We start from the raw sequence: 14,855 nt of genomic DNA on the forward strand, positions 1-14,855 counted from the left end.
AATTTATTGATTTTTTGAAAAGAGAAAAAATTATGGATACGGGACTGTAAATTTAGAATTTTTGAAGGGCTTTTTTACGGACTGTATTGACCGGCTTGAATGCGGACAAATTCAGTGCTGCGTGAAATTTGCCTGTAAAATAATTTACCATTCCGATTAATTACATTTTTGAATTCTACGTCATTGTTGATTTAATCAGAGTTCTCACCTTAGACGTAGAATTAGTCCTTCTGCCACAATATTAATTCATTAGTCGCCATCGATGTTTTTCTCTTTGTTGACCGTGTGTATCTTCCTGAGTCGGCATCCGTTCACTTCACGAAGACGGTGGAAACCAAGGAATACAATGCTACGTCGCGTTAAATAATTCTCGTAAAACTTAGATACATCTCACCATTTTTTATTCACAACACAATAAGACTTGCTGTGCTCGTCGCACAAACCATAATTACTAACAAGATGGCTGCCTTTCCGCACACACCAAAAATTACGTCCATCCTCGACAAGGCAACAATCGAAAGTGTCTCTTAACTCTTGGAGTATGAAACAAAAGAGAATCCAATATGAACATTACAGAGATTATATTCTACATCCCTCTCAATTTAATCTTTGGCGCAGCCTTTAAGGTATTGTATGTCTCTGCGTCGAAATGTGTCATTACGGAGGGTAATGTTGCTGAACAGGAAAATTTGAAGAAAATTCGCTAGAGAGGAAATATTAATCTTTAAAAATACCAGAATTTGTACTGTCATTGACATGTTTTATTGCCACCAAATCCTTTCCGATAGCAGACGTAAACTTTTACAAAGTGGAATAAATAAAAAATACACAAACACGAAGGTAGCTTTGATTAATTCCTCTGAGTCAGCTTCAACTTTATACCAGTAGCAGATTCCAGAACAAATGCCCAGGGATTGTACTGAAGAGGTACCGAAGTCTCCTCACATCGGTGTACTTCATATTTGGACATCATATATGCCAGGCCAATCTTTGACTGTAAAAGACCCAGTCTCATTCCTGTAAAACAGATATTAGTCCAATCACATGAGTCTCATATTGGCTTCCCTTAACTAGAACCGGGAGTTAATATTGACAAATACTTGTGAAATTAGGTTTGAAACATAAAGAAACCTGAAGTCGAGTGGTGCAGTTGTAAAATGACAATAGCAACTGAAATGAAACTCATTTAGCTACCAAAACGATAATCGAAATGGGCATCATACTGCCGCCAGCAAAAAAGCTAGATCTTTTTTTAGATTCGAATCAAGATGTTAATAATGAAACGAAAGTGTAACATCATACAGGGTGCAATCAGTTTATCATAAATTCTTTACATTGAGTATCATTAGTACCGAACTGCTTCGAGCAGTGTTCTCCGTATGAGGACTTACCTATACAGTTCCTGGGACCGTCACCAAATGGTATGTATACATATGAGTGTCTCGCCGCTTTCTGTTCTTCTGAGAACCTCTCGGGGTCGAAACGTTGTGGTTCTGGGTAGTACTCGGGGTCGTGGTGGAGGGCGTATATCGGGATGAACACAGGCGTTCCTTTCTCAATAACAGGTCCACCATCGGGAAGATTAATGTCCTGTACACACTTCCGGTCAACAAGGCCAGCCGGTGGGTGTTTCCTCAACGTCTCTGTGAAAAGAAATTAATGTCTTTAAAGTAGCTAATACCGTCGATTGCGGTTGTAAAATTACAGTTTTAAATCTTTCAGCTGTTCCATTAGAACCGAAAGTAAATGACAGACACACTGACGTAAAAAAATCGCAAAATACATTTGTCTAGGCACCATATTTAAGTTATTAACATAGCACGATCCCATGTTAACGAAAGCAAGAGATAAGTCATTGCAGATGTGAAATGCTGGTACGTTAATATCGGTTGTAACCGCCAGAATGTTGAATGCAAGCAAGAAAACGTGCTTGTATTGTGTTGTACAGGTGCAAGATGTCAGTTTGTGGGATGGTGTTTCATGCCTGTTGCCTGTTGCACTTGGTTGGTTGCAGGACTACACTGGTCTAGCGGTTTGATCTGAAAGGCTACAGGCGACTGTGGGTTTAAGCCCTGACAGTAATCGTTTTAACTTGTTAGTCTTCCACTTGCCTACCAGGCTATGCGTCTGCTAAATTAAATCTGCTTTCTGACATTGCTCACTATTGCTAGCCTGCATTGGAGGGTGTCACTTTTATCAGAATCTTAAATAAAAATTAAATTCTGAGAAAAATTAATAAAAAGGTGGTCCTGTCATTATTGTACTCAGTTAGTGATGGGTGATTAATGTATACCAACAAGGTCGCAATCTTTTATAAAAATGGCAAGGTTTATTAATCATACACTACTGGCTATTAAAATTGCTGCACCACGAAGATGACGTGCTACAGACGTGAAATTGAAACAACAGGAAGAAGATACCGTGTGATACGCAAATGATTAGCTTTTCAGAGAATTCACACAAGGTTGGCGCAGGTGGCGACACCTACAACGTGCTGACATGAAGAAAATTTCCAACCGATTTCTCATACGCAAACAGCAGTTGACCGGCGTTGCCTGGTGAAACGTTGTTGTGATGCCTCGTGTAAGGAGGAGAAATGCGTACCATCACGTTTCCGACTTTGATAAAGGTCGGATTGTAGCCTGTCGCGATTGCGGTTTATCGTATTGTGACATTGCAACTCGCATTGGTCGAGATCCAATGACTGTTAGCAGAATATGGAATCGGTGGGTGCAGGAGGGAAATATGGAACACCGTGCTGGATCCCAACGGCCCCGTATCACTAGCAGTCGAGAAGACAGACATCTCATCCGCTTGGCTATAGCGGATCGTGCAGCCACGTCTCGATCCCTGAGTCAACAGATGGGGACGTTTGCAAGACAACAACCATCTGCACGAACAGTTGGACGACGTTTGCAGCAGCATGGACTATCAGCCCGGAGACCATGGCTGCGGTTACCCTTGACGCTGCATCACAGACAGGAGCGCATGCGATGGTGTACTCAACGACGAACCTGGGTGCACGAATGGCAAAACGTCATATTTTCGGATGAATCCAGGGTCTGTTTACAGCATCATGATGGTCGTATCCGTGTTTGAACGTACATTGGAAGCGTGTATTCGTCATCGCCATACTGGCATATCACCCGGCGTGATGGTATGGGGTGGCATTAGCTACACTTCTCTGTCACCTCTTGTTCGCATTCACGGCGTTTTGAACAGTGGACGTTACATTTCAGATGTTAAACGACCCGTGGCTCTACCCTTCATCCGACCCTTGCGAAACCCTACATTTCAGCACGATAATGTACGACCGCATGTTGCCGGTCCTGTACGCCAGCACATTGTACAGATCTCTCCCCAATTGCAAACATCTGGTCAATGGTGGCCGAGCAACTGGCTCCTCACAATACGCCAGTCACTACTCTTGATGAACTGTGGTATCGTGTTGAAGCTGCATGGGCAGCTGTACCTGTACACGCCATCCAAGCTCTCTTTGACTCAATACCCAGGCGTATCAAGGCCGTTATTACGGCCAGTGGTGGTTGTTCTGGGTACTGATTTCTCAGGATCTATGGACCCAAATTGCGTGAAAATGTAATCCCATGTAAGTTCCATTATAATATGTTTCTCCAATGAATACCCGTTTATCATCTGCATTTCTTCTTGGTGTAGCAATTTTAATGGCCAGGAGTGTAAATAGGACAAACAATACAAGTTAACTGAGGTGACAAATAAATCATGAAAAGTTGGCAACACAAATACAAGCAACAAATAATTAGGACTCCACTGGTTGGCAACGGCTAGGATTTACCTGTGTAATCTGTTTACCCTGGCTCAAAACATGGATAACGCAATTTGAAATTATGTAACACTTAATAGACTTTGATGGGTTTATTGTACACAGAAGTTGCACTACGTTGGTGCACCAGAGAACAAGTGGCCGGACTGTGATTCGGCTGGCCCTAGTGAGCTGGAGCAGAAATGCTGTATCCCTTTCTCAGCGCTGTCTCAGCTGACGATCGTGGCGGTATCGTCGGCACAGTAGCGATGTGCAGTGCCTGAAATTCGTTACCATGGGTACGAAATCTGCAAAGTTACGGGCAGGCAATCTGTCAGATGGGTCGCAATTAGTCTCTAACGGAGCCCCAAAATCTCGGCAGATTCCATCATGTGACACTTCTGTTCTCCGGTCATACCGTGTACCAATTTGGCTCCCTCTTACAGCAACATGCACTACAAGATCTAGCTTCAAGGTGGCAGACCTGATACGAATGGGATTATCCTCAGCACACCGAAATGTCCAAGATGATTGAGGCCCAAACTGTCGGTACAGTTAAGACTTCACCACAGACTCCCCAGTCAAGACCAAAGCCAGTGCTAAGTCACGCTCAGGACAAGTGTGTGTCCCAAGGGAACCCACTCATAACAAGTGTCAAGACCAGAACTTCCTCTTCAGACTCTGAAGCAGAAGACTATTTTCTCCATTCGTCATCTTTCCATGAAAGATCGGTAAACTCGAAAAGCGCACCAACGAAACTGCCCCCACACGGGTTTCGTCCCAATCACAAGACCCCCTCGAGCGCCATGTCTCCCATCTAGCTCGTCTGCTCTACCTTCCAGCCAATCCTGACAAAAGATAATAATATTCTTTTGCTTGCTGGAGAAGCAGCCAATACCTGACTCGTAAATTACCGCGCAGGGAGGAAAAGGCGTTACGCTCCCAAACTGTGTTTTTCAAGCCACTTTAGGCAGCGTGTCTTGAGAGTTTTTAGTGAACAACACATTCGTCACAGAGATCATTATCTTGATGGCACCAACGTTACAGCATTTAAGACTAGGGCCCTTCGCTGAAGTACGAAAAGTGCTTTTGTGTCCCAATGTAGACCATTTCAGAGCCGTCCTAAATGTCTTCCAAAGGTCCGAAGCTTCCCAAAAAATTGGCCAGAAAGAGGGACACAACCACCAGAGGGCGCCGTCTATAGCGTCCGGTGCAAGGCGAACATGGAAACTAGTGGGTTTTTATGGATGCCAGCTCTATTCACAATGGGCATTTACAACACTTTTGAAACGCCTCGTCCGGGGGCCTACTTTCTCTTCTATGCTTCTGTCCCTGCCATGGCTAGAAACGCCTAACAGGTAGATCCAGGTAGGATGTTTTTCAACTCTTCCGCTAAAATCATAGTCTACACACCGGTCCAAGAAATTCTTGGGACCAGCACTCTTTCCCTGGTAAGTATTTTGAGATATTCCTTTCCCTAGCAGTTGTACGTGGCTTCCAAGCCTCGAATGTCCACTACAAGATTTACTGTTAAGTAACCAAACAGCCTGCTTGTTCTCAACTCCAGAAAGTACTATTCGAAGGAGAGATTCCATAAAGATCCTGCATGCATTAACACTGTACGTGACCCCACCACCACCTGCTCATGTTGATAACTCCCTGTCGTCTCAGAAAAAATGATATCTGAGATGTAATAACAGCAGTAAAGAATAGCTTTGAATATAAGAATAAGTGAGTGAGTCACTTTTCCTCTCATAGTCAATACAGGGATGCTTAAAAATCTTTGTAGATGACGCTTGTCATACAATAATGTCCCATTTGTGCTCGATTGGAAAGATATCTGGAAATCAAGCAACCCATGGCAACATGTTGACACCATGTACAGCATTGTGGGTTGTAACAGTGACATGTGGTCGAGCGTTATCCTGTTCAAAAACACCCCCTGGAATGCAGCACAACAGGTCGAACCATCAGGTTGACGTCCGCCTGCTTAGCTGGATGGTAACGTGCTCGCTTCCCATGTAAGCGGGCCCAGGTTCGATTCCCGGTCGGGTTGGAGATTTTCTCCGCTCGGGGACTGGGTGTCGTCTTCATTTCACCCCCCTCACCGGCGCGCAAGTCGCCCAGTGTGACGTCGAATGAAATAAGACTTGCACTTGGCGGCCGAACTTCCTCCCGACCAACGATGCCATACGCTCATTTCCATTTCATTTTTTTTATCAGGTTGACGTACAATTTTGCAGTCGGGGAGCGTGGGATAACAATGAGAGTGCTAATGCTCTCATACGAAATCACACCCCGAACCATAACTGCAGGTGTAGGCCCAGTGTGTCCAATACAAAGACTGGTTGGTTGCTGGCCCCCTAGTGTTCTCCTCCTAACCAACACACGGCCATCACTGTCACTGAGGCAGAACCAACTTTCTTCAGAAAACACAACAGACTCCACCCTGCCCTCCTATGAGCTCTCGCCTGGCACAACTGAGGACGAAAATGGCAGTGAATTTGGGGTCAGTGGAATACACACTGCTGGTCTTCTGGCTGGAAATTTTCCTTGAATCGATTTATAACAGTTCGTTGTGTCACTGTGGTGCCGACTGCTGTACTAATTACTGCTGCAGATGGAGTTTGATGCGCCAGAGCCATCCGCCGAACGCGTTGGTCTTCCAGCCGGCCGGAGTGGCCGAGCGGTTCTAGGCGCTACAATCTGGAACCGCGCGACCGCTACAGTCGCAGGTTCGAATCCTGCCTCGGGCATGGATGTGTGTGATGTCCTTAGGTTAGTTAGAATTAAGTAGTTGTAAGTTCTAGGGGACTGATGACCTCAGCAGTTAAGTCCCATAGTGCTCAGAGCCATTTGAGCCATTTTGATGGTCTTCCATTTCGTTACTGCCACGTGTGTATACTGGCTGTCCGCAGCCCGGATTTCTAGCTCACAACCGCTGCCAGCAATCATGTACAGTAGCTACATTCCTGCCAAGTCTTCTGCAACACCGCAGAACGGACATCCAGCTTCTAGTAGCTCTATTACATGACCTCGACCAAATTCTGGGAGGTGCTGAAAATGGTGTCTCGGCCATCTTAAAAAGACATTCTTGACTAACATCAACTGGCCACGTCCAATATCGTAGACAACTAACGTTCTCGACTGGCACAGCGTGTATTTAAAGCAAATCTCGTTTCAGTCCTCATGGTAGCGCTACAAGCGCCACTCTTACGCGTCTGGTGCGAAATCTGAATAGACATCGCCACTCAGATGTAGAAACATGGCTACCAATTATCGTTTACGTCGCACAACTCCTTCTTGATGTTGCAATTTTTTTCCGTCAGTGCAGATACACTTCCGTAAGTTTTACTTTCATAGATGTTATCTATCGACGAAGAATAAAGAATCTCGCCCGTAGCTTGAATCGGTGCAGTTACAAAAGCGTGTCGGGTTACGAATATGTGCTATTTGTACATGAATCTTTCTGGAAGAAAGGCAGAAGTCAACCAAAGCACACGGTAATCGAGCCTCAATACGTTCACTTTGTAGTGCAAAAGTCAAAACCTATGCTACCAGTTACGCTACTGGCCATTAAAATTGCTACACCATGAAGAAATGCAGATGATAAACGGGTATTCATTGGACAAATATATTATACTAGAGATGACATGTGATTACATTTTCACGCAGTTTGGGTGCATAGATCCTGAGAAATCAGTACCCAGAACAAACACCTGTGGCCGTAATAACGGCCTTGATACGTCTGGGCATTGAGTCAAACAGAGCTTGGATGGCGTGTACAGGTACATCTGCCCATGCAGCTTCAACGCGATACCACAGTTCATCAAAAGTAGTGACTGGCGTATTGTGACGAGCCAGTTACTCGGCCACCATTGACCAGACGTTTTCAGTTGGTGAGAGATCTGGAGAATGCGCTGGCCAGGACAGCAGTCGAGCATTTTCTGTATCCAGAAAGGCCCGTAAAGGACCTGCAACATGCGGTCGTGCATTATCCTGCTGAAATGTAGGGTTTCGCAGGCATCACATGAAGGATAGAGCCACGGGTCGTAACACATCTCAAATGCGACGTCCACTGTTCAAAGTGCTGTCAATGCCAACAAGAGGTGACCGAGACGTGTACCCAATGGCACCCCATACCATTACGCCAGGTGATACCCCGGTATGGCGATGACGAATACACGCCTCCGGTGTGCGTTCACCGCGATGTCGCCAAACACGAATGCGACCGTCATGATGCTGTAAACAGAACCTGGATTCATCCGAAAAAATGACGTTTTGCCATTCGTGCACCCAGGTTCGTAGTTGAGTACACCATCGCTGGCGCTCCTGTCTGTGATGCAGCGTCGAGGGTAACCGCAGCCATGGTCTCCGAACTGATAGGCCACGCTGCTGCAAACGTCATCGAACTGTTCGTGCTGATGGTTGTTGTCTTGCAAACGTCCTCATCTGTTAGCTCAGGGATCGAGACGTGCTGCACGATCCGTTACAGCCATGCGGATAAGATGCCTGTCATCTCGACTGTTTGTGAGGCCATTGGGACGAAGCACGGCGTTCCGTAGTACCCTCCTGAACCCACTGATTGCATATTCTGTTAACAGTCATTGGATATCGACCAAAGCGAGCAGCAATGTCGCGATACGATAAACCGCAATCGCGATGGGCTACAATCCGACCTTTATCAAAGTAGGAAACGTGACGGTACGCATTTCTCCTCCTTACACGAGGCATCACAACAACGTTTCACCAGGCAACGCCGGTCAACTGCTGTTTGTGTATGAGAAATCGGTTGGAAACTATCCTCATGTCAGCACGCTGTAGGTGTCGCCACCGGCGCCAATCTTGTGTGAATGCTCTGAAAAGCTAATGATTTGCGTATCACAGCATCTTCTTCCTGTCGGTTGAATTTCGCGTCTGTAGCACGTCATCTTCGTGGTGTAGCAATTTTAATGGCCAGTAGTGTATTTCTCTAAGTGTATGAAGACTCGTTACAAATATTGCAGCAAGAAACAAAGTGCACCTCTCAGTGTTAATAAGCAGTTTTAATGGCCAGTAGTGTAGTAACCAGAAATGGACATGACCAGGAGACACTGGCCGATCACCGGATGACGTCGATGCCGAGTCACCGAAAACGACGGAAAGACAACAGTAGCGATGGATGGACAATGAAGAAAACACAACGAAATTACAAGTACGGAGAGTGAACCAAGTTGAGAATGTAGAAGTAGCAATATCTGGAACCAAGCAATGCTGAGTTCAGCGAGCAATATGAGGTCGCAGTCTGAAAACGACTGAGGTCAGGACCCCTGCACTGCTAGCTCTATAACGCGGCAGCGAACGCCAGTAGGCCGGAGCGGGAGTGTCTCCCACACCTAACGCTGAGCCGGCGACAGCAACACTCGAAAATATTAGGAGCGCCACCTAGCGCCTGTCGTCTAGATTCATACATTCTGGCGAGCTTTCGAACTCATCAGGCCGGTGTAACAGAGTGTTCCGGGCTAAAATGACGAAAAGAGTGTGCAAAACCCCAAGGAAAGCAGGAGAAAACAAAGGAACCAACTGGATTGTTGAACTCCAGAAGGATTGGTCGGAACTGAGGATGGAGATGGAAGGAGGGGAAAATTTGAGAAGCAAGTACACACCGACCAATACGCTGGCGATCGATGACTGATAAAGGAAAAGGATAGAGAGTTACCAGTGGAAGAGACAAGAGAAGAGGATACTGTAGGTCTCGGGGGAAGCCCATGACAGAAGAGAAGAAAGAATGAAGAGATTCTGGGAGGACAAAAGGAAAATTTAATCGATAAAGAGGCTACCCGTGGTCCTGGAGGGCCATTACACAAGAAGAAGATGAAGAAGAAGAATATAACGCTACAGAGCCTCTAAATTCAGGATCCTTCTGTGGAAGCAAGAAGAGTCAATCAGTTTAGCCACGTTTGTGACTCGTATGGAAGATGAGCCTGCAGCAGCTCACCTGCAATAACCTTGTCCAAATACTTCATGTCCGAGATGACCTCGTACGTCAACTGTCCTGCGTTCTCTTTCAGCGTCGCGTCCACCTCCTCATGCAGTCGCCTCTGTACGTCTGGATTGAGAGCCAGCTCGTAGAGTGCGAAACTCATGGTAGTCGACGACGTCTCGAAGCCTGCGGCGTAAAATAGGATGCACTGTGCTGCCACGTCGTCGATCGTAAACTCTGCGAAAAGAGATCGTGTCCTTAGTACAATTCCTATATCTGATAGTAATGGGTTCAACTTTGAAATATAGCAAGGCCTTGGTCACACAGTTCTTTATTAAGCGTTACGCGTTTCAAAATTTCGTCATCAGAATCAAGTGTACAAGAAAATTAACGATAGCTAATTTGGATGTATTAACAGAAGTATGCATGTTAGTATTCCATATACAGATATTTCAGTTGGTATCAAATTTATATTTAAATCAAATTTTAGCAAAAAGCTCGTTAAAGTGAACACATAGACTGAATATATTACAGATCTCATCTCATATAAGTAAGTTTGACAGTGTCGTCGTCAATTCGAAGAGAACCAGAACCAAACTGACTGGCGATTAAGCTACCAAAAATTAACGAAAGCCGGTAATTGGCGCTACCATTAATCATAGAAATAAAGACAAAGAGTAACTTTACAGACAGCTATGCATTGCTGTTCACTACATGTCACAAAGACGTGAATCACTTGTTAAAGATACATTTATCCTGTCTGGAGGAGAACTTCATATACTGACAGCATGAAGTGTGAGACATTACGCAGCATCGTGAACAACATTACAGAGGTAGTCGTTAGTCAATATCCAAAACAGAAGACATGTTTTCAACCACTGGTGTGGTACAATACAAACATAACACTGATTTAGATTCGAAAAAAAAGTTGTAAAATAATATGTTTGCAACCATCATTTTACAACCATCACTAAACGAAATGTCACGTAAGTATGACCAAACATAATCATATTACAGTAAACGAACATATAACAAATGATGTACAACATCATTTAGTTGAGCATAGGTTAGTGGCAACAACTTGAAATAAGAAGGAACTATTATTACAATAAAAGGGACTTTTGTGATTTTTTTAAAAAAAATTAATAGTGCAGTACTAGATCGTATAACAAGTCAGCTGTTATCAGTTTACAGTTATCAGCAAATTAAATGTTACAAGAGTATGAAAAACTGTAATCACATTACAATAGTCGAATAAACAATAGATGACATACAATATAATAGTTTAGGTAAGCCTAAATGAATGGCAACATTTTTAAATAAAATGGAAACTAATATTAAATTTTTTCTCTCTTTATTTTTCCCTTTTTCTTTGTTTTATATTAAAAAGCATAAAGGAATAATATCAAAATGTATAACAGCTTAGCTTGAAGCAGATGCGTCAAGATACTCAAAAAACTAAGCATATTGTGGTTGAGGTTTAGTGTTAGGATAATTAGTTGACAGACAGTGATGTCACGACAACTGTAATGCTGAAATAGCGGTCATACTCTTTCGGAATTAATGGATTGCGTTTGAATATACAGTTATACACAATACAATGCAAAACTATAACGAGACTAGCACTTTGAAGTAGTAGTGAAACCGAAACTTTCTACATTCGTGAGGTTAACCATAATGTAATATACGTGTGATGTAACTATATTCGATTATTTTTTTTCCTTTATTGTAACTTCATGCCCCTGCCCCATATGGGCTTAACAAAAAATATAAACAGGGGAACTCATACATAAACAGGGCGAAAAAAGGAGGAAATAAAAATACAGTAAATGGAGAATATGGAAGTTAAAATATGCACTAACACGTGGACATTTACTGAGGGGCAGTTAAAAAAGTCGGCATACAGTTAAAAGAACACAGCTGGCAATTTTTGGGAGTCTTAAAATACACTGAGGTCACAGACAACTTAAAAGTCGGCCACAGTGCAAAAACACACAGAGCGAGGGACATTATATTCGATACGAGAAGTCAAATTTACTGTACCGATAATGTGGAACGCATGGCAGGAAGCATGGGCGTGTTGCGATAAAACTGTAAAGAAAGTCAAATGAATAGCATAAAGTATTCATGTTGGCGAAATGCAAAGTACCGATGCACTACGCATCGTCTGTAATTAAAGGTTACACAGCGGGGCACGTACATTGCGGCGGCGGCCTTCGAGAGCAGTTGGCTCCATCTCTTGGTGTCGAGTGAAACTATAGAGGAAATCTGACACAATAGTACCTACATCACATCGGCCCTTGAAAATAGTGGCACTATCTAACAGGGCGGAATATACTAATGTACCTTCAGGTATAATTGTTGCTCACGAATTACATATGATTATGTCTTATCTAAGCGATCTTAGAACAATTGTGTCAAATCCGTGATTTATTTCGCATAGCGTCTTCAAATAAATGTGGGAACCAGTTCCTACTGAAAAATTCCTGCTCATTAGGTAACCGATGCCACTGACAGATTCGATTTCTATATACACTACTGGCCATTAAAACGGCTACACCACCAAGATGACGTGCTATAGTCACGAAATTTAACAGACAGGAAGAAGATGCTGTGATATGCAAATCATTAGCTTTTCAGAGCATTCACACAAGGTTGGCGCTACTGCCGACACCTACAACGTGCTGACATCAGGAAAGTTACCAAACGATTTCTCGTACACAAACGGCAGTTGACCGGCGTTGCCTGGTGAAACGTTATTGTGATGCCTCGTGTAAGGAGGAGAAATGCGTACCATCACGATTCCGACTTTGATAAAGGTCGGATTGTAGCCTATCGCGATTGCTGTTTATCGTATCGCGACATTGCTGCTCGGTTGGTCGAGATCCAATGACTGTTAGCAGAATATGGAATCGGTGGGTTCAGGAGGGTAATACGGAACGCCGTGCTCGATCCCAACGGCCTCGTAATCACTAGCAATCGAGATGACAGGCATCTTATCGGCATGGATGTAAAGGATCGTGCAGCCATGTCTCGATCCCTGAGTCAACAGACGGGGACGTTTGCAAGACAACAACCATGTGCATGAACAGTTCGACGACGTTTGCTGCAGCATGGACTATCAGCTCGGAGACCATGGCTGCGGTTACCCTTGACGCTGCATCAAAGACAGGAGCGCCTGCGATGGTGTACTCAACGACGAACCTGGGTGCACGAATGGCGAAACGTCATTTTTTCGGATGATGGTCGCATCCGTGTTTGGCGACATCGCGGTGAACGTACATTGGAGGCGTGTATTCGTCATCGCCATACTGGCATATCACCCGGCGTAATGGTATGGGGTGCCATTGGTTACACGTCTCGGTCACCTCTTGTTCGCATTGACAGTACTTTGAACAGTGGACGTTACATTTCAGATGTGTTACAACCCGTGGCTCTACCCCTCAATCGAATCCTGCGAAACCCTACATTTCAGCGGCATAATACATGTCGCAAGTCCTGTACGGGACTTTCTGGATTCAGAAAATGTTCCGACTGCTGCCCTGCCCAGCACATTCTCCAGATCTCTCACAAATTGAAAACGTCTGGTCAATTGTGGCCGAGCAACTGGCTCGTCACAATACGCCAGTCACTACTTTTGATGAACTGTGGTATCGTGTTGAAGCTGCATGGGCAGCTGTACCTGTACGCGCCATCCAAGCTCTGTTTGACTCAGTGTCCAGGCGTATCAAGGTCGTTATTACGACCAGAGGTGGTTGTTCTGGGTACTGATTTCTCAGGATCTATGCATCCAAATAGCATGAAAATGTAATCACATGTGAGTTCTAGTATAATAGTATATTTGTCCAATGAATACCAGTTTATCATCGGCATTTCTTCCTTTGTGCAGCAATTTTAATGGCCAGTAGTGTACTTCAGATTCTTCTAGAAAGTCCAACGGACGACTAATGGATCCGGCTCACTAACTTATTGCCTTAACAATGCAATAACAATAACGACGACGATGACTCTTGCGGGTGCTAGATGAGTTCTCAACATAATACGTTCACGTATAGGTCAGAGATGTTCACTGTCACAGATGAAACAACTGAATTCCCACGAATTTAGCTGTGCAACTGGTCACTCAGAACATTCTGCAGTTATGTTTTGAATTGTAAACATGAACGTTTCATCTTGGCATCTAATGAATTTCGGGTTGTACAGGACTAAACAGATACCATAAAAGGTTGTTTTTTTTGTTCTTTATTAGGTAAATATGGAGAAGTCGCGACATAAATGGAATGAAAATAACATGAAAGGCGTCTTTGAAGACCTCTTGAAATGATGATCAGGAAGGCGAGAGGGAAATAATGACTTCAAAGAAGTACATTAGGTGATAGATTTAAAGCTTTCCGGGAAAGTAAAGAGCTGGCTTTGAAACTGTTTACGGAAATAACGAGTATTTTCCGAGAATATTCGGTGATGGACAGGGAACAATACTGAGCGATCAATGATGCCCTCGAAGAAGACTAGATTCAAAGCCACATTTGTGAGAACTCTGCCCATACAGAGCTGAATAGCCTTTGCTCCACGTGTGGTAAACGTTTCAGTAAGGATAAATTAATATTTTGATTTAGGCGTATTCTACCCAGAATAACTTTATTAATTTTAGCATACTTGACTCAGTTTCATCCCGACGTGGAAACTTTATACTAAGATTAATAATTTGTACTTGCTTAAAGTTTTATAACTATTTAAGTCTCAGTTAAAACTTTTTGTGCCGGCCGCGGTGGTCTAGCGGTTCTAGGCGCTCAGACAGGAACTGCGCGACTGCTACGGTCGCAGGTTAGAATCCTGCCTCGGGCATGGATGTGTGTGATGTCCTTAAGTTAGGTTTAAGTAGTTCTAAGTTCTAGGGAACTTCTGACCACAGATGTTGAGTCCCATAGTGCTCAGAGCCATTTTTTGAAACTTATTGTAGTGAAATGACTGTTTTACGTGATTCAGTTATTCAGTTACATGTTCGATACAACCATCCAACAGATATAATTGACGTAAATCCAAATGCGGAAACAATATTTTAAAAACATCGTCGAAAATACACTACTGGCCATTAAAATTGCTACACCAGGA

General features: G+C 43.8%; 1 protein-coding gene across 1 annotated transcript in view; it reads right to left on the reverse strand.

Annotated features, from left to right (window-relative positions):
* Positions 1–850: 850 nt before the first annotated feature.
* The window catches only part of LOC126484763 (cytochrome P450 6k1-like), a 59,404-nt gene continuing 45,399 nt past the window's right edge, over positions 851–14,855 (reverse strand). Inside the window, exons 6-8 of the mRNA XM_050108359.1 lie at positions 9,759–9,980; positions 1,392–1,643; positions 851–1,017 (exon numbers count right to left, since the gene is read on the reverse strand). Coding sequence (XP_049964316.1) covers positions 851–1,017; positions 1,392–1,643; positions 9,759–9,980 — 641 coding nt within the window. The remainder of the gene's footprint in view (positions 1,018–1,391; positions 1,644–9,758; positions 9,981–14,855) is intronic.

The sequence above is a fragment of the Schistocerca serialis genome, chromosome 6 (assembly GCF_023864345.2).
Source record: "Schistocerca serialis cubense isolate TAMUIC-IGC-003099 chromosome 6, iqSchSeri2.2, whole genome shotgun sequence".
In the NCBI taxonomy this organism is placed as follows: Eukaryota; Metazoa; Arthropoda; class Insecta; order Orthoptera; family Acrididae; genus Schistocerca; species Schistocerca serialis.